The 19,975-nt window shown below is 61.4% G+C and overlaps 1 protein-coding gene across 16 annotated transcripts in view; it reads left to right on the top strand.

The window, feature by feature from the left end:
• The window catches only part of CACNA1G (calcium voltage-gated channel subunit alpha1 G), a 66,822-nt gene that overhangs the window by 10,932 nt on the left and 35,915 nt on the right, over positions 1-19,975 (top strand). For all 16 annotated transcript variants that reach the window (XM_055132512.1, XM_055132510.1, XM_055132511.1 and 13 more), the window contains exons 5-9: positions 784-943; positions 1,786-2,083; positions 2,234-2,326; positions 4,747-5,530; positions 8,618-8,994. In XM_055132512.1, coding sequence (XP_054988487.1) covers positions 784-943; positions 1,786-2,083; positions 2,234-2,326; positions 4,747-5,530; positions 8,618-8,994 — 1,712 coding nt within the window. The remainder of the gene's footprint in view (positions 1-783; positions 944-1,785; positions 2,084-2,233; positions 2,327-4,746; positions 5,531-8,617; positions 8,995-19,975) is intronic.

The following is a 19,975-nucleotide window of genomic DNA, read 5'->3' as shown; positions in this document are numbered from 1 at the left end:
TTCATGTATGTGTAACTGTGTACATATGTGTGACTGGTTTTGTGTGACTGTGAGTGTATGAGCACATGTGAGTGTGCATATGTAACTGCTTGGGTGTGAGTATGAGTTCATGTGTGTGAATGTCTATGACAGTGAATGTATGAGTGCATGTGTGTGAATGACTGAGTGTATGAGTGTGTGTGATCATGTACGACTGTGAGTGACTGAGTGTGTGACTGAGAATGTGTGTGAATGTGTAGCTGTGAGTGTATGACTAAGACTACATGAGTGTGAGAGTGTGAGAGTGTGTGTGACTGTGTGGCTGTCTGTGAGTGTGATTGTGACTTATATGAGTGTGTGTGGCTATGTGTATGTGATTTTGTGTGGCTGTAAGAGTGTGTGTAACTGTATGAGTCTGTGGGACTCTGTCACTGTGAGTGTGTCTGGGTGTGTATGACTATGAGTGTGAGACTGTGAGTGTGTGTAACTCTGAGTGTGTGTGTGTGTGTGTGTGTGTGTGTGTGTGTGTGTGCAGAGAGCTCGCTCTTTGCTGCCTGCCTCTTGCTGCACTGTGATACTGGACAAGCGTCAGTTCGCCTTGGGCGGCCTCCATCCTCCTCTGTGAAGTGGGGTGACCCTCTGTGCTCCATGTGGGTGGCGCTGCGTGCTGGTTGCTGCGGGCCGCCCGGGGCGGTGCTCAGCTGCCCGCAGTGTCAGAGGGGCTGCCGTCTCCCCTCCGGCGGGGTGCCCGGGCCCCTGTGGGAGGGCTGCCGGGCGCCCGCAGCGTGGCTTCTGCCCCCACAGGCATGCGCATCCTCGTCACGCTGCTGCTGGACACGCTGCCCATGCTGGGCAACGTGCTGCTGCTCTGCTTCTTCGTCTTCTTCATCTTCGGCATCGTGGGCGTCCAGCTGTGGGCCGGGCTGCTGCGGAACCGTTGCTTCCTGCCTGAGAATTTCAGCCTGTGAGTGGCACTGGCGGAGGGGGCGGGGAACCCAGGCTGCGGACACACCTGGCCCCCAGCAGCTCTGGCTGGGCCAGGGTTGAAAAATGACAGCGGCCCCCGGGATGCGGGGGTGGCCGGCCACTAAGGCACCCACCTGGCAGGCTGGAGCTGCGGATGCCCTGGAGCTGCCGTAAGGGCTGAGCCGCGTCCTGGCAGTTCTACTAGCGGCCACCTCTGGTGCGTGCCAGCACCGCAACCCAAAGCATGTGTGGGGGCCGGGGCGGAGGGGCAGCAGGGAAGGCACTCGCCTTGCCGCGGTCGATCTTGGCTCCAAATCCTGGCACCCCAGATGGTCCCCGAGCACCCCCAGGGCCACTCCTGCACACAACCAGGAAGCGCCTCTGAGCACTGCCAGGTGTGGCTCAACCCTGCCCCAAATAAACGTGTGGAGAAAATAAATCAGAAGTGTGGGCACCCCCGCCCCCATCAGGAGGGCACCCCTCGGCAAGCAGGTGTGGGAGCACTGCAGTTAAAAAAGGGGTTGGGCTCAGCCGGGCTATGTGAGATGTTTTGGGGGTGCCCAGGACTTCAACCAGGTGAGGCAGGTGCTCCCTCACCGAGCGTCCCCCTGGTCTCCAAGGGGTGGGAGCTCGAGCCACTCTCGAGGGGGTGGGGGTCTCACTGTGCCTCGTTTGGAGGCCAGTGGGCGCAGGACTTCCGTACTCCACCCTCAGTGCTCCTGACATTCCACCCGTGCCCAGAGGCCCGAGACCCCGCCCGTGCTAGTGAAATCCACTCCCCTTCCCCCCAGCTCTCCACCCCCGGGGTCGCTCGCGGCCTCACCCCATCCCCTCCCGCAGCCCCCTGAGCGTGGACCTGGAGCCCTACTACCAGACGGAGAACGAGGACGAGAGCCCCTTCATCTGCTCGCAGCCTCGGGAGAACGGCATGCGCTCGTGCCGCAGCGTGCCCACCCTGCGCGGGGAGGGCGGCGGCCCGCCCTGCGGCCTGGACTACGAGGCCTACAACAGCTCCAGCAACACCACCTGCGTCAACTGGAACCAGTACTACACCAACTGCTCCGCCGGGGAGCGCAACCCCTTCAAGGGCGCCATCAACTTCGACAACATCGGCTACGCCTGGATCGCCATCTTCCAGGTGGGGCGAGGGGGCCCCACGCAGGGGGGGATGGGGGAGGGCAGGTCCCAGGCCCCAAGGGACAGCTCTCAGGCTTTCAGGGTAGGCAGGAAAGAGGTCTTCGGGTGCCCCGAGCCAGCTCACGCCCCCTCTGCACCCCCCGCCCCCCAGGTCATCACGCTGGAGGGCTGGGTCGACATCATGTACTTCGTGATGGATGCTCACTCCTTCTACAACTTCATCTACTTCATCCTCCTCATCATCGTGAGTGGCTCCTCGGCCCCCGTGGGGACGGGGTCCTGGGGGGTGGGGGGAGCGGGAGCGCATCCCCAAGGGGATGGGTTGCTCAGGACAGAACAGAGAGTGATCAAGTGGAAATTCAAGGTCACGGTCGGACCACATGTGACAGCTCCTGCCAAGGTCCATGCAGGCTGCGGCCCTCGAGACCCGAGGGCCCTCCCGGGGTCTCTGATTCTCTGCCAGGAAGGGGAGCGATACGGCCCCTGCCAGGGGCGTGGGAAACGGCCAAGGGCGGCTCAAGGGCAAGGCGGGACTGTCGGCGTTTCCTGGGGGGCTCCACTGGGTGGGGAGCTGTCGAACATCCTGAGATGTCAATCCTGCAGACACCCGAGTTCCCGGGCCCCATTCCCAGGGTGTGGTACCAGGAAGCCTTGTGTCTCGCCCACTCCTTCCTCCTCAGAAAGCCCAGACAAGGAGGGTGGGAGACAGGCAACAGAGGCCCAGCGAGCACTGCATGATGGCTCCAGTGCTGTTTCGCTGTGGCCGCTTCCTGCTGCCTTGCACCTGGGTGGCCGTCTCTGTGCTGTTGCGCCTAGAAACTCACCTCCTCACCCTGGCCTCACCTCCTCTCTCCCAGCCTCCCCGACCTCCCCTCCTCTCCCCCTCCTCACCTCCTCTCCCCCAGCCTCACCTCCTCTCCCCGGCCTCCCTGACCTCCCCTCCTCTTCCCGACCTCCCCTCCTCTCCCCCTCCTCGTCTCCTTTCCCCTGGCCTCCCCTCCCCTGCCTCAGTACCTCTCCCCAGGCCTCACCTCCTCTCCCCAGCTTTCCCTCCTCTCCCCTGGCCTCCCCTCCCCTCTCCTGCCTCACCGCCTCTCCCCCAGCCTCCTCTCCTCTCCCCAGCCTTCCCTCCCCTCTCCCAGCCTCCCCGACCTCCCTGCCTCTCCCCTTCCTTGCCTCCTCTCTCCTGGCCTTCCCTCCCCTCCCCTGCCTAACTGCCTCTCCCTGGGCCTTCCCTCCTCTTCCCAGGCCTCCCCTCCTCTCCCAGGCCTCGCCTCCTCTCCCCAGGCTCATGTCCGACTCCACTTGTCCACAAGGACACGGACATTTCCTCCCCAGTCCGGTCCCTCGTTTGTCGCTGTGGTGTCCTTGGCGTTTCTGGGTGGGCACTGCTGCCCATGGCCAGTAACACCTGGGAGGTGGGGGGTTCCAGGCATGGTGGCCTCAACATCCAGAGGAGAGCCCTGGGCCTCAGAGGGAGTGGACGCAGGGTGTGCCAAGTGGCTGGAGCTGAGACTTCAGTCTCCCGCTGCCAGCCCCACATCAAACCATTTTTCATGACCCAAAGAATCAATGACAGCCTAGGGGCAGCCACTGAGAGAAAGGGATTAAGAAAGAGAAAGATCTCGGCTAGACCTCGGACATGCCCCAGGGGGGCCGGGGCCCCAGAAGCAGGCAGCTCCTGGCCAGCAGGATCGGGGGCCACCCCTCCTGCCCTGCCGCCTTCTCTGGAGCCAAAGTGGGGTCAGACTTGGGACCTCTTCCCACCCCCACCCCCCCATCACCTGTGGGAGCCATGCTGGCGCCCAGGGAAGCCGCTCTCCTGGGCGTGGGGGAGGGGAGAGGAAGCAGACAGGGAGGTAAGGGGCCTCGTTTCCACCCTCCCACACAGCCCCTGAAAAACCTTTCCAAACAGCTCTCTGGAATCACACTAGTGAAGCTCATTATCATAATTACTAGGACACAATCTAGAAAAAAAAATCTGCTTTGTCACCATAAATATTCATTCCCTTCATTCTGGATGGTTAACCAAGCGTCGGTCCTTCCAGAGTCCTGCAGAAACTGAGGCACGGGGTGGGGGTGGGGGCACAAGGGTCAGACTGGACAGGTTGTGGGGGGGCAGCCTGGCTGCTCTGCAGGGCCCAGAGCTCAGTCCAGCCCCTGGAGGGGGGAGACGAATGGCGCAGAGGAAAGGAAGGTGGGCAGGGCTGGGGTCTTGGTCCCCCGCTGGAGCAGGGGGCGGAGGCAGGAGGAGGCTTGTGGACAGTGTTCTGTGAGCCAGGCGCAAGCTCACGCACAAGCCCCGTTTCCCCGAGACTGCGTTCATTTCCACAGCTTTCTCTGACTCATATGGGAACTGGGGGGTGCTCAGCATCTCCGTGCTCGGGCATGTTTAGGGGTAGGAGTGTGGGAGAGATCCTGGCAGGATAAAGTCACCATCCACAGTGCCACCAGCATCTTCCAGAAAGCTCCTCCAGGCCTTAGCCCGGCTGCACATGCGCCAAGGGAGCGCAGCCACGTGCCCTCACCGCCCCGCACCTCCTCAGGAAAGGACCCGGGTGTCAGCGCCCTTCCCCCCCTGCCCTGAGGGTTCCCCGAGCTGCGGTGGGCGCTGTGGTTCCCTCTTCTTCAGGACCCCTCCTCTTCCTGCCCCCACCCCAACAGGTGGGTTCCTTCTTCATGATCAACCTGTGCCTGGTGGTGATCGCCACGCAGTTCTCGGAGACCAAGCAGCGGGAGAGCCAGCTGATGCGGGAGCAGCGCGTGCGGTTCCTGTCCAATGCCAGCACGCTGGCCAGCTTCTCGGAGCCGGGCAGCTGCTACGAGGAGCTGCTCAAGTACCTGGTGTACATCCTGCGGAAGGCGGCCCGCAGACTGGCCCAGGCCTGCCGGGCGCTGGGCGTGCGGGCGGGGCTGCTAAGTGCCCCCGTGCCGGCCGGCAGCCAGGAGCCCCAGCCGGGTGGCAGCTGTGCCCGCTCCCACCGCCGCCCCTCTGTCCACCACCTGGTCCACCACCACCACCACCACCACCACCACTACCACCTCGGCAACGGGACCCTGCGGGCCCCCAGGGCCAGCCCGGAGATCCAGGACAGGGAGGCGGATGGGTCCCGCCGGCTCATGCTGCTGCCGCCCTCCACGCCCGCCCTCTCCGGGGGCGCCCCCAGGGAAGCGGAGTCGGTGCACAGTTTCTACCACGCCGACTGCCACCTGGAGCCCGTCCGCTGCCAGGCACCCCCTCCCAGGTCGCCCTCGGAGGCCTCGGGCAGGACTGCGGTGAGTGGGAAGGTGTACCCCACCGTACACGCCAGCCCTCCCCCGGAGATGCTGAAGGACAAGGCGCTCGTCGAGGTGGTCCCCGCCTCTGCCTCCCCTGCACTCACCAGTCTCAGCATCCCTCCCGGGCCCTACAGCTCCATGCACAAGCTGCTGGAGACCCAGAGTACAGGTGAGAACTCGGGAGTGGGGGGTCTGCTAACACCCCGGGCCAGCAACCAGACACCTCACTTGTTTTGCTTTTCTTTCCTCTTATTTCCTTTATGTTTTGCTTCTTTTTTTTTTTTTTGCTTTTTGGGTCACACACGGCGATGCACAGGGGTCACTCCTGGCTCTGCATTCAGGAATTACCCCTGGCGGTGCTCAGGGGACCATATGGGATGCTGGGAATCGAACCCGGGTTGGCCATGTGCAAGGCAAAAATGCCCTACCCGCTGTGCTATCGCTCCAGCCCCTATGTTTTGCTTCTTATCGCTTCTTTTTTTTTCTTTTTCTTTTTCCTTCCTTTTCCTTCCTTTTACTTATCTTTAATTTTCTTTCTCCTTTTTTTTTTTTTTTTTTTTTGGTTTTTGGTTTTTGGGCCATACCTGGTAGGGCTCAGGGTTTACTCCTGGCTCTGCACTCTGGAATCACTCCTGGCTTGGAGACCATATGGGGTGCCAGGGATCAAATCTGGGTTGGCTGTGTGTAAGGCCTTACCTGCTGTATTATCTTTCTGGCCCTGTATTTAACATTTTATTTATTTATTTTGCTTTCTGGGCCATACCTGGCGATGCACAAGGGTTACTCCTGGCTCTGCACTCAGGAATTACCCCTGGCAGTGCTCACAGGACCATATGGGACGCTGGGAATCAAACCCGGGTCAGCCGCGTGTAAGGCAAACGCCTTACCCGCTGTGCTATCGCTCCAGCCCTATACATAACATTCTAAATGCTAAGATAACTGGTGTATTTTTGGTGGGTGAAGGAGGGGGTCCATCAGAAGTTAAAGGACCCTGGTCATCACTATAGGAAATACTTGGGCACGTTTTGTTCAGTGACTAACAAAAGAAGAGCAATTTTTTTGTTTGTTTTGTTTCTTGGGCCACACTTGGCAGTGCTCAGGACTTACTCCTGGCACTGCCCTCTGGGATTACTCCTGGCAGGCGTGGGGACCGTATGAGGTGCTGGAATGAAACGAGATCGTCTGCATGTAAGGCAAGAGCCCTACCTGTGATACTATCTATCGCTCTGGCTTTACATATTGCATATGTAACCCGTTTCTGTGCTCTGTGTGGTGGTCACTCTTACTCCACGGTAACACCAGCCCTCACGGTGGATTCTGTGGGTCTGTCTGCGCTGGACATGCGCAGTCCCCAAGCTAACGTCATGACTCTCTTTATCCTCATTTTGCTGATGAGAAAAGGGGGCTCAGAGAGGTTGCGTGAGGCTGTGCTGTTGACTCAGGCGTGACTCGGGGGAGGGGGCTCGTGTGTGACTGCTAGCCAGCTCTGTGCGCCCCACAAAGTGCCCCTTGGAATTCTGGCCCCTTTCCCTGGGGAGATGGGGTCTGCTGCAGCCAGTCCTTAGGGGTGCAGCTCATCTGATGGGTGGGACCCCTTGTGTCGTAGGGGGCGAGAAACTCGGGCCCGTGAGCGTCCACTGGTCAGCTCAGACTCCCGGAAGCCCAGGGCCCGTGTGGAAGAAAGGATGCGGCTCGTGGTTGAGGAGATGCTTATGGGTGGCACCTTTACAGAAGGCGTGCGAGCTTCCCGTGATGGTGCTTCCCTGCCCCACCCTGGGGTGCAGTCGGGCATGGGGTACCCAGCAGGTGCAGCTGGCACCCTCCCAGGCTTCAGTGCATGCGTACTGACCGAGACCTGCCGGGTTTCGGGTGCTCTGGGGACAGTGGGGGTGTCATTGGACACCCGAGAGGACCTGAGCCAGGTGCTCCTGTGTGTGCTGCCCCCCGGGGGGCACTGGGTTCCCCTGAGCTCAGTCTGATCAGAGCAGGATTTCCATGGCTATCTGTGTCCTGGGGAGTGCCCTATGCCTGTGTGTGACGCATGTGCAGGGTGTGGACAGGCCCAGGTGCATGCACTCGGTGTTCCTGTGTGTGTGCACATGGGTGGGGTGTGCAGGTGTGTGCCCACATGGGTGGGATGTGGAGGTGTGTGCCCACATGGGTGGAAGGTGTGCAGGTGTGTGCCCACATGGGTGGGATGTGGAGGTGTGTGCCCACATGGGTGGAAAGTGTGCAGGTGTGTGCCCACGTGGGTGGGGTGTGCAGGTGTGTGCCCACATGGGTGGGATGTGCAGGTATGTGCCCACATGGGTGGAAGGTGTGCAGGTGTGTGCCCACATGGGTGGGATGTGCAGGTATGTGCCCACATGGGTGGAAGGTGTGCAGGTGTGTGCCCACATGGGTGGGATGTGCAGGTGTGTGCCCACATGGGTGGGATGTGCAGGTGTGTGCCCACATGGGTGGGATGTGCAGGTATGTGCCCACATGGGTGGAAAGTGTGCAGGTGTGTGCCCACATGGGTGGGATGTGCAGGTGTGTGCCCACATGGATGGAAGGTGTGCAGGTGTGTGCCCACATGGGTGGGATGTGCAGGTGTGTGCCCACATGGGTGGAAGGTGTGCAGATGTGTGCCCACATGGGTGAGGTGTGCAGGTGTGTGCCCACATAGGTGGGGTGTGCAGGTTTGTGCCTACATGGGTGGGGTGTGCAGGTGTGTGCCCACATGCATGGGAGGTGTGCAGGTGTGTGTGCACAGGTGGGAGGTGTGCACACGAGTAGTGTGTGGATGCCTGTGACTGGTCCGTGTGCATGTATAAGGACATCAGCCTGTGTGCACAGTGTGCTTGGCTGTGCATGTGCTGTGGAAATCATTCTGTGTGTTCATGTTACATGTGTGTGTCCAAGCACAGGGATGCAGGTCTGGGTCGAGTGTGTGTCCTTGAACACACTGTATCTGAGGACCCCTGGGAAGACGCCGCTCACATCCGCGTTGCTGGAGGGACAGTCATGATGGTTTAGGGTCCTTGTTGAGAGAGGACGTCTCAGAGGACATCAAGGCCCCTCACAGAACCCTAGACCACCGAGCAGAGCACCTTTGAGGTGGTCTGTGGCTCAGAGCTGGCCACCGTGCAGGCCACACAAGTTTCTGGGAACTTGTGCTGGTACAGCTCCACGGCCCCTGAACTCATACACTCCATGGGCAGGGTGACCTCAAACCAGGCCGCCCGAGCCCCTAACTGCTACCCTCCTGTCCCAGGTGCCTGCCAAAGCTCCTGCAAGATCTCCAGCCCTTCCCTCAGGGCAGACAGTGGCGCCTGCAGCCCTCACAACTGCCCCTACTGTGCCCGTGCGGGGGCCGGGGACGTGGAGCTCAGCGGGGTTGAGATGCCGGACTCCGACAGTGAGACGGTCTATGAGTTCACCCAGGACGCCCAGTGCGGTGACGTGCGAGACCCCCACGGCCGGCGTCGCAGGGCCGGCGGGCAGGATGTGGAGCCCAACTCTGTGCTGGCCTTCTGGAGGCTCGTCTGTGACACCTTCCGCAGGATCGTGGACAGCAAGTATTTTGGCCGAGGGATTATGATCGCCATCCTGGTCAACACCCTTAGCATGGGCATCGAGTACCACGAGCAGGTAGGGGTGCGGGCCAGGTGGCCTTGCTGCCAGCTGCTCTGCCCTGCGTGGGCCTCTGCCTTCCTCCCCTCCCACTTCCTGTCACTTTCCTTTCTGGACAGCTGCCCACAGGGCAGGGAGGACAGGAGGGAGGACAGCGAAGCCTGGGGGGCTCTGGACAGTACAAGCCGGTGACTGTGACTCTCTGTGGAGTTAGTAGCCTAGGGCGGGGTGCGGCGGAGGGGGCAGGCCACTGAGCGCTCTCTGGCAGGCTTCTAGGAGGAGGGGGCCTTTGAAAGAGCTGCTTGCGTGATGGGTACCTGATGTGCCGGGCTCCTCTGGAAGGCGTGGCCACTGGATCGAATTCCGGTCTGCGGAGAGGAGGAAAAGGGGTGCCTTGGGGGTGATCTTCAGTCCTGCTAGTGCTGGGGTGTGAGCGAGCGGCAGCGGGGGTGGTGGAGGAGTGGCTGGCTGGTGGCTGTCCCTGGGCGGAGGGGAGTCCAGCTGGCTCTGGCCTGCTCTGAGAGCCTGGAGGCAGGGAGGAGAGGCCCTCACGGGTGAGGGGACTTGAAAGTGGGGTGTGAGGAGCCCTTCTAAGAATCAGGGTGCCTCCGCAGAAGAGGCGGCTACTGCGCAGGTCTGTCATGCCGGAGGGCCGGCAGCTGCGAGCCACAGAACCAGCTCCCGGAGCTGTGCTCACTTTCCCAATTGTGCCCGGAGAAACGCCCCTGCAAACACATGCACTCACATTCACATACAATGTACTCACACACATGGGCACACACACTCACACGGACACACATTCATACATCCCTTCACACACATTCACACACATGCACATACATGCACACACATTCACATAACATTCACACACACTCATACTCGTGTACACACAAACAACACACATACAAACTCACACAAATACATGCATGCACACTCACAGGCACACACATTCACACACAGACATGCTCACACACACCCACTCAAGACAGACACGTGTACGCATATACACACAAACTCAAACTCACAAACTCACATGCACACACATGCAGTCACATGCACATTTATACATGCACACACACGCACACCTACACATTCAATCACACGTGCAAAAAACACTGACATGCACACTCAAATACACACATGTGTGCATGCACACAAACACACATACACTCACACATGCACATACACATGTGCGTATGCACACAAACTCAAACGTACTCACACATGCATGCACACACACAGACACACACTGCTCCCCTGAGCACAGGCACTGCAGGGGGCGGGGTCTGAAGCTGGATTGGAACCCGGTGGGCCCCTACCCGGAGCCTCCCCAGTTTAGCTCGAAATGTGCCCCCAGGGGCAATTCTTGGGAAAAGAGACCAGCCCTGCCCTCCAGGGCCTTCTCCCTGACAGCGCCTGAACCCGACCTTTCCCAGGGCAGAACCAAGACTGGGCCTCCCCACCCCCCTGGAGACACTCTAGCTGGTGGGAAGAGGTGGGGTCTGCGGGGCCGGGAGGGGCGGGGCGTAGGGCGGGTGGGGGACGGGTAAGTGCCAGCACCCCCTTCTGTCTCTGGCAGCTGGACACTCCACTTGCCCCTGACTCGGCTCATCTGTCTCCATCCCCTCCCCCCAGGCCCCTTCCTCTTGCCACCCCTCCCAGGATGGCGCTCTGTGGTGGGGGGGGCCGTGCGGTGCCGGGCACATGGGACGTGGGTGTCGCTGCTCAGCTCCCTCCCGGTCGCCCCCGGCCTGCCTTTACCCAGCTCCCTGAGCCTTGCCCTCCTTTTCCTGTGTGCCATGGCGGGAGGCAAGTCCAGAGACCCAGGGCCCATAAGCTGCAGCAAGAGGGCTTACAGTTAGAAGGCAGGAAGGGCTTCCCTTGGGGAGAAGAGGGAAAGGCCGGCAGCCACGATGCCTGCGGTATCTTCTCCCCCAAATCCCGAGGAAGGCCCTCAGCAGGGGCCGGAGGGCGTGCTGTCTTGAGTGGCGCAGTACCTGGGGTCCCAGTACCTGGCTGTGTGGTCGGGGAGAGCTGGTGTCCCCAGCAGGAGGGTTGGGGGGAGCCGGAGGCAGCTGGGCCCCAGGCTGGCTGGCAGGCACCGCAGCGTGAACGGCCCATCTGGGTCCTGAGCTGAGCCCTGCCAGGAAGGCTGGGGGAGGGGGAGGGCGGGAAGGGGCAGGTGGAGTTGTCAGAGAGACAGAGAAGGAGACCTGGAAAGAGACAGAGATAGGGACGGAAACACCCCGAGGAAGGAGGCAGGAATGGAGAGATGAGGGACACGGACCTAGAGGGCAAGTGAAGGCCCCAGGGGAGGGATGACAGAGGGACGCAGATGTGGGGGGGTGGGGGAGACAGATGGAGGCACCGAGATATAGGGGGTGACAGAATGAGGCACAGAAGCCCCAGGGCAAACGAGGATAGAGCAGGGGTGAGAGCTGGGCGGGGAAGGAGCCCAGCGGTTGGGGGAGGGGGGACAGCTGGGGAGCAGCCCGAGGGACGCCCGAGGGATGCAGCAGATGTGACCGAGGTGGGACAGAGGCTCCCAGTTTCCTGCAGGGTCTGGAATGAGGCCGTGGGTCCTGGTAGTGATCTGACTGGGGGTGCTGAATGGGTGTGGCTGGTGTATCCTAGGGGAGAACCCATCCTCTGTCTGCCCAGTGCTCCTGACCTTCCCAGGCCTGGCCTCTCTCATGTGCCTAACAGGGCCCTGCCTGCCCCTGGTAGCCAACCTCTTTGGGGGACAGGTATTGTGGTTTGGGATTACTCCAGGTTCTGTGCTCAGGGATCACTCCTGTTAGTGCTCAGAGGACCGCATGGGGTGTCAGAGATCAAGTCTGGGTTGGCCATGTGCAAGGCAAGTGCCCTGCTTGCTGTCCTGTCTCTCCTGCAGCCAACCTCCTGACGGAGGAGACAGCCATCCCGTCATACCCCACCCTGCCCTCGGCAGGCCCCATGCTGGCCAGTCCCCCGGGCCTCATCCTCTATGGGCTGGTGGAGAACCATTAAGATTGAGTTACCCAGAGGGATTGATGGGTAGGAAAAGGAGACTAAGAATAGGACTGGGATGGGAACTGTGATAGAGGGCAAGTGTGTGCCCCATCCACTAGGGGGCAATACAAACTTTTGGGGAATTACCCATCCATCCACCCATCCATCCATCCGTCAACCGTCCATCAACCCATTCATCCATCCACACATTACCCATCTGTTCACCCATGCGTTCATCCATTCACCCATCCAGCCATTCACCCATCCAGCCATTCACCCATCCAGCCATCCAGCCATCAACCATCCACCATCCACACATATACCCATCCATCCATCAACCTATCCGTCAACTCATCCACCCATCCACCCACTCATCAATCCATCTACACATCCACACATCTGCCCATCTGTCCACCCACTTACTATCCATTCACCCATTCGCCTATCCATCCATAAACTCATCCACCAGTCCATCATCAACCCAGTCATCCATCCATTCATTCACACATATACCCATCTACTCATCCATCCATCTATCCACCCATCGACGCATTCCTTCACCCATCCAGCTATCCATCCACCCACCTATTCATCCACCCACCCTCCCATCCACCTATTCATTTACCCATCAGCCCACCCATCCATTCATCTATCCACTCACTCATATATTAACCCATCCATCCACTCACCCACCATCCATCCATCCATCCATCCATCCATCCATCCACCAGTCCATCCATTCATCTTTCCAGCCATCCAACCATCCAGCCATCCATTTATTTATCCACCCACCCATCAACTCATCCATCCATCCCACACATTTCCTGAGCTGGGTCTATGTCAAGACATACTGGTGTGTTTAATAATGAATATATTTTAATAATATAATTAATATTACATTATTAATTAATATAATGTACTTTTTTCACTTTTATAGTAAAAAAAGAAAAATCTCAGTTTGTAGCATTTGACCATTTCCATGGTGCAAATGCTCTCACATAGCTGGTTTCAGCTCCAGCCGTGGAGTCCCCGGTGTGGGGGCTGAGAAGGGATGTGGGTGCTTCCGGGTTTTCGGGAGCCAGTGGTCTGCTCCAGCACGCTACTGAGCCCTCACTGCTGAGAGTGGCCGCAGAGGTTTCCTGGATGGAGAATGTGCCTGGAGGAGGGGTACGTGGCAGAGGAGCCCAGGATCTGCCCATTCCAGGTCGGGGAACAGATGCAGGGGGGATTCCGTGCAGAGGGTGGAGGACGCAGGGCAGGGCACAGAGAACAGCCCACCCCAATTGAGGGATTTACAAGGATGGAGTGAGGGGAGCACTGGGCAGGCTGGGGTGGGCACTTGGCACGCAGTGAATTTGTCCTGAGAAGCACGGGCAGGGGGGTGAGTTTCCTCCGACGGTGGCAAGTTCCCAGCAGACGCCTGAGACAGACACACCCGTTGAGCCGGGTCTCTCTCTCCGGAAATGGGGGCCAGGGAGGTTGAGGAAGAGGAGGTGCTGTGGTGATCGGCAGTTCACCCTGACCCCTGGGGTCACTGGCAGAGCTGGCTGGTGAGCAGATCTATAGGTCGCCCCCCTCCCGCTGCCTTCTGGGGGTGGCGGGGTGGGGGTCGTCGCAAGCAGTTTCCTCCTGGGATTCTTACCTGCCTGGGGGCTTGAGCAGACCCGGGCTGGCAGGCACTGTCTAGGGCCACTGGGGACCCCGGGCAAGCCTGAGTGCAGAGGCCAGGCCTAGGAAACTGTGTCCTTGGGGTCTGCAGGGAGGGGAGTGGGGAGGGTGCAGGGGCTGGCTTTGGTGTGGGGGGAGTCCCCGAGGTCCCTGACTTCCCCTTGGGGGCTCTGAGTTCCGAGGTGTTGGAGAAGAGTGGGGTCGGCCTGTGCAGAGCAGGGGTGGGCGAGGAGGGGCATCTGGAGTGGCGGCCAGAGAGGACCGGGCAGGTGACCACGTTGTGCTCCTGGCTCGGGCTCGGGCCCGTCCTGTCACTCCAGGGCCGTCCGGAGAGAGGGTTTCTATTTATAACTGGCTGGGCTCGGCTGTTCAGGGGAGCAGAGTGGGGTTGTGTGTCCAGATGTGCTGCGTCCTAACTTCTGGGGGGGATTCACTGGCTGCTAAAGGACGGGGACCCTCTCTCCCTGTGCCGGGACACCCCAGCTGTAGCCCTCCAAGACAAGGGCTTGAGGACACCCTTGCCCTGAGGCTAGCTCCCTGGGCCTCTGGGTAGAGGCGCCCTGGCCTGAAGCTGGGGTTCGAGGCCAGGGAGGACCTGGGATGGGGGTGGGGTTCATTGACTGCCACAGTTTCGAGGGTTCTCTCTGTGTGGGACCTGTTCTGGAGCTGGTTAACTAAGCGGGGGCGGGGGGCCCCCAATCCAGCTGGATGCCCTCCCACCCCCCACAATACACCTTTGCACCAAACAGTGCACGCGGGAAACTCGGGTTCCAGGGAGGGGCCTCCGGCTGCCGACGAGGGGGTTCACACCGGGCAGGGGCAGAAGGGGGTGATGTCTGGGAGAGGCTGGGGAGTTCCACAGGATCTCTCAGGGGTCCCCCGGCAGCCTGGCCGGAGGTGCGGGTGGCGGGCTTCAGGGTCCAGCCCCTAGGCGGGAGCTGGGGCTCCAGTAGGCGTGGGTTGGGGTGCAGCAGGGACCAGAGCCTCTTTCTGTCTTTCTGCCCGAGAGCTCGGCCAAGGAGGCCCTGTGTGCGGGGGCTGGAAACTGGGGTGCGAGGGTGAGTCTCCTTGGCCGGGTCTGCGTGCCCAGCACCTGCTGATGGTGAGGGGTGACGGGCAGCGGGTGGGGACCCTAGATAACCCCACGCCAGCAGGAGCAGGCCTGGGAGGGAGGGGCCCCGCCTGCTGGGGCCGTGCAGAGCCTGCGGGGGGGGGGGGCTTCCGGGAGACGGTAGGCTGGTTGGGGGTGCGGAGCAGGGGCGGGGGTGTCCTGGGAGCCGGGAGACAGTCAGGCGGTGCTGGCTGGGGTGAGGCGCGGTGGCCTGGAGGGAGATTGTTAGTGTCCCCCACACCCGGTGACAGCTGCAGAGGGGGGAGTGGGTGTTGGCAGAGGGAGGCGCCCAGGGGCAGGAACGGGCTCCCACTGGCCTCAGGGGAATGTCGGCGGGGGAGGGGGAGGGTAAAGTGGGAGAGGAGCTCAAGGAGGAAGGGGGCACAGGAAGTAGGCGGTGGAGCCCCCCAGATAGTGGGCTGTCAGGGAGGGGCAGACGTGGGCCATGGGAGAGGGACTGACAGAGTCATGGGGGGCGGACGGTGGCCACGGGGAGGGCGGGCGGTGGCTGTGGGGTGGTAGTCGTTGGTGTCTCTGAGGCAGGGCCTGGCACCAGGTTTCCAGATACCAGGGACAGATACTGTGAGACAGCTGGGAAGAGCATCCTTGGAAAGAGCTGGGGCCGGGGGCCGAGGCTGGGGGGAGTAGGTCTGGACTCATGTCTCGTCTGTCTGCTTTGTTTTGAAGATGACATGGAAGAGGGGTGGGAGGTGGATGGGGCCCCGGGGAGCCTGGGGCAGGCTGAGCAGGAGGTGCAGGGGGAGGAAGGGCGAGGGAGGGGCAGGCCAGGGACACGGGAGGCTGTTTTGTGTGTGTTTCGGGGGGGAGAGTGCAGGAGTCTAGGCTGGACATGGGGCTGGTGGCGAGGAGGGGCCGGGCGGCTCCTGGGGGAGCGGTGGGGAGCGGAGACGCAGCGCCAGCGTGGCCCCTGCGGGACCCGGCCCACTCAGCACAGACCCTGCCGTCGCCGCGCTCAGCAGTGCAACAGGCAGAGTGGCGGCCTTCCCGGGCTGGCGCGGGGCGGGCAGGAGCCCTCTATGGTCCACTGGGTGGGGGTGGGGCTCAGCCCCCAGCGCTTGCCGGCACACGGGAGACCCCGGGTTTGATTCCTGGCATCGCCAAAACCAAAAGCAAGAATAAAGTGGAAATGGCCCAGCACACAGTGGGTCTGGGAGGTGGCCGGGAGCGCCAGATCGCCAGGTCACCGGCCGGTCATCTTCGGGCAGGGTGAGCCCCGGGCCCGGAGCACGTGTTGATGTGGGGTGGCTTTGGGGAGCTGGAGGGGGGAGTTCTGGGGAGCGGCCAGAGGCAGAGGTTGGGACGGCCCCTGGATAGAGGCGGGGTCCCGGGATGGCCAGGAGCCCACCCAGCAGCGTGGGCTGCAGGCAAGACTCTGAACTTTCCTGGCAGAGGGTAAAGGGCAGGGTGCGGGTGGTGAGGCCGGGGATGTCCTGGGTCCCCTACCTCCCCCCGACACTCACCTCCCACGGGCCCGGTGACCGCAGCCCAGCTCCATGGCCCTCTTGGACGCCTGTCCTGGCAATACAGAGTGTCAGGCAGGGGGGACGAAGCAGGACTGAGGGGACAGCTGGGGCCGTGGAGACGGGGGCAGTGGCGCTAGTCCAGGGCTGGGGCGGCTGGTCTGGCCCCGGCCCCTCCTTGCCCCCTTGTGCCTTCCTTACAAGCAGTGGCCGCGTCAGCAGAGCCGGCTCTCGGCCTGGCCCGCTGCAGTCCCCCTAATTGGTCTCGTCTGCCCGAGCCATCCTCGTGCCGCCGCCACTGCAGCCAGATTAATCTTAAGACTCTGCTTTGCACAGCTCCTGCTCCCGCCCCGGGCAGCTGCGGGGCCCACCACAGGCTCCGCCGTGTCCTGGCGGCCACGTCCCCCGAGGACACCCAGCCCTGTGACACAGGCAGACCCCCAGGCAGCCCAGGTATACACTGCCCGTTCCCGGCTCCCCCTTGGCTACGCCGCCCCCACCGGGCGTCCCACTGGCCCGTTGACCTCAGCCGGGTGTAGTTCTTGGGGCGCTTCTGGTGTTGGCTGGCCCCTCCTCCCGCTGCTGCGTGGAGCTGAGCGGACAGCTCTGCAGGCGACACCTGCTGTGTGGACTTCCGCCACTGTCCAGCCCCGGGGTCACCCGAGCCCTCAGCCTAGCCTGCAGGATGGCCTTGCTGTTATCCTGCTTCACACAGAAGGCCAGTGGGGAGCCAGGAGGTAATGGGGTCACCCAGAAACCACACAGGTTCCCGGTCCAGGCTTCTGCCCTCCAGTTCCCACAGTCTCCCCAGCGATCCTGGGTGGAGAAGGGGCTGGGGGCTCTCACCGTGTGAGGGAAGCACAGAGCAGCTTGCCTGGGGCCAGGTGGCCCCGGGGCACAGGCTGATGGAGGGGGGACAACATGGGGGGACGTTAGCTGCAGCATAGAATAGCGCCTGGGGCCTCTGTGGGGAGGTGTAGCCCACCCTGGGGTCTGAACAGGGGCGGGGTGTATGAGAGCTGAGAAAGGACGTTCTGAGGACAGGAAGGGTCAGGAACGGGCCGCTGGTGCCCAGCAGCTTGCGTGTCTGTCTGCACACTTGGGCAGGCAGAGGGCCTCGCCCTGCACCTTTCTTCTTGATTGTTGTTTTTGTGGTGTCGTAGGCCAACCCAGAGAGAGCCTCACACTGACAAGGCCGGCGCCCCAGACAGCTAACCTCTCTCCTGGCCAGAGCCCTGCTGCTCTCAGGACGCGGGCTGTGACCTGCGTCCTGACCCCAGCACCGGCAGCGTGGCCTGGTGGTGTGCAGGAGACTTGCTCGTGCCTCCAGGCAGTGCCAGTGCGGGCTGCGGGCAGATGCTGGCACCCCCCCCAGCCCAGCCCTCCCGTAGTCGGCGCAGGGGCTGGGATGGAGGTTCTGGTCCCTGGGGCCACCGTGTTGCTAAGATTGTGTCTGCGTCCTCGCCTGGTGTTTGCAGAACATTCCCAGCGTCCGATTTAGTAACTTGGACAAACCTGGCTGTCTGGAGGAGGAGGAGGGCTGTTTCCCATGCATCGTGGGGTGGCTGGGGCCCTGGAAAGGCCAAGGCACTCCCCCGTGGGGTGCGCAGGGCGGAAGGAGGAAGGCTCCGTGCCCTCCTTTCCACCTGCTTGCCCAGTCCTGAGCCATCTGCCGGGGCTGGGCGGGGCTCCCCTCTCCCCCTTCTTGAGGCCGTGGGGAGCCCTGCCCGCTCCCTCCCACACTGGCATGCAGGAGAGCTGGGTGTATGCCTGTGCTCACGTTGGGCACACCAGGAACCCACCCAGCCCAGCCCGGTAGTAATCGTATCAGGATTCCCTGAAAATGAATGCATGACCCGCAGAGCTGCTCCCGATTTCAGCCATTGCTTGGAAAAGAGAAGCTTTCTCTCCGTCGTCATTCGGGACAGCTTTTCCCAGGCGTCGTTTATAGGCCATCTCGAGTGTGGCCTCGGCGATGTCTTCCCATCGGTTCGAGCTCGGGTCGCACCTCCGTGTTCCTGTGAATCCGCCCGTGCTGACACACGGTGGCAGAGTCTTCGTGTATCCGTGTGTCTGCGGCCCCCCCACCCCCACCCCCTGTCCCCTGGGCTGGGTTTTCTGTTTCTCGAATCTGAGTGAGGGGGTGCTGCATCGCTCTCAGAGCCTGGGACGGAACCAGGCACTCAGCACCCTCCCCCCCCTCCGTCTCTCTCTCTCTCTCTCTCTCTCTCTCTCTCTCTCTCTCTCTCTCTCTCTCTCTCTCTCTCTCTCTCTCTCTCTCTCTCTCGGCTCCATTGGCCCTGTGGCTGTGAGGGCTGGTGTGGGGCTGAAGTGAGGTGGCCGGGAGCCTGAAGGTGTCCACTCTGTTGGGAGGGAGCAGAACCCTGAGCGTTTCTGCATCCTGACAGTCACCCCTTTCCCACCCCCCCCCAAGTCCTGTATCTTAGGGACCCCACTCACTCGGTCAAAACTTTACGGGGGCAAAAGCTGGAGCATGGGGGTCTCCGTGACACATGAATCCTCACGACCGTCTCGCTCTTGGGACCACCGGGTCCAGCCTGGCTGGGTCCTCCGACCCCCGCTTTGGAGGAGCATCGACCCAAATTCTCCCCTCTCTGCCAGTGAGAAGGTCCTTCCTGCCAGCCAGCACTGGGCCACGAGGGACATGGCGGTGCCCAGGGCCCAGCTTCATGCTTGGACGCTCTCCCCGGGCAGCTGGCCAGCGGCGGCAGCTGGGGAAACAGGGAGCGGTATCTTGATGGACAAAGGGCTTCCTTGGGCTATTATGTAACTCCTACTTTATAAGCGTCTGTGGGGACCTTGGACTTTTGGGGAGTCGAGTGACCCCATCAGCTCGGCCAGTCATGTTTCACCAAGCCCTGTGGCCCTCAGCCCAGGCCCTGCCCCCCACCCCCGGTCGCCCCAAGTGCTCATTCCTGTGCTCGGCCAGGCTGCATGGGCCTCTGCACCCCTGGCCTGAGGGTCATGCTGGTCCCCCCCAGAGTTCGTTCCCAGGGCCGACTCCTGGCGGAGGCTTTTTCAGGCTGCTCCTCACCTCTCTCCCCGAAACCCCGGCGCTTACTGTCTGGATCATTTATTTTGGCACCAAAGCATGGAAGGCCTCTTGTGGTTATTCAGCTGTTTTGTGTGTGTACAACTTGTTTGCAGCCAGACGCAGAGCTCCTGGGAGGCGGGGGCATGCCTTTTTGCAGCTCCTCCTGAAGGATTGCGGGGTGTGCAGGAGGCCCTTTCTGCTGAGAGGAGGGGAGGAGCGAGAGACGCCCCGTGGGCCAAATTAGCAGGTAGAACAGATTTGTCTCTAGCACCACCGATCAGCTCTCTGGAAAATGCCCCTGGGGCTAGGGACAAGGGCTGGAGCACAGGCTTTGCATGGAAGAGGCCCAAGTCTGGTCTCCTGAGCAGTGCCAGGAGCAACCCTCAGGCACAGCGCTGGGAGTTGCCCATTGGGTATCGCCCCAAATGCAAAAACCCCCAACGGTGCCCTGGGTCCCAACCCCAGGGCCTAGGTAAGAAGGTGGAAAAAAGGGGGCTAGAGCGATAGCACAGCAGGTAGGGCGTTTGCCTTGCACGCGGCCAACCCGGGTTCGATTCCCAGCATCCCATATGGTCCCCCGAACACTGCCAGGAGTGATTCCTGAGTGCAGAGCCAGGAGTAACCCCTGAGCATCGCCGGGTGTGACCCAAAAAGCAAAAAAAAAAAAAAAAAGTCTGGGGCCAGAGAGATAGA

Source organism: Sorex araneus, chromosome 3, assembly GCF_027595985.1.
Source record: "Sorex araneus isolate mSorAra2 chromosome 3, mSorAra2.pri, whole genome shotgun sequence".
Lineage (NCBI taxonomy): Eukaryota > Metazoa > Chordata > Mammalia > Eulipotyphla > Soricidae > Sorex > Sorex araneus.
This window is presented reverse-complemented; position numbering and strand designations above follow the sequence as displayed.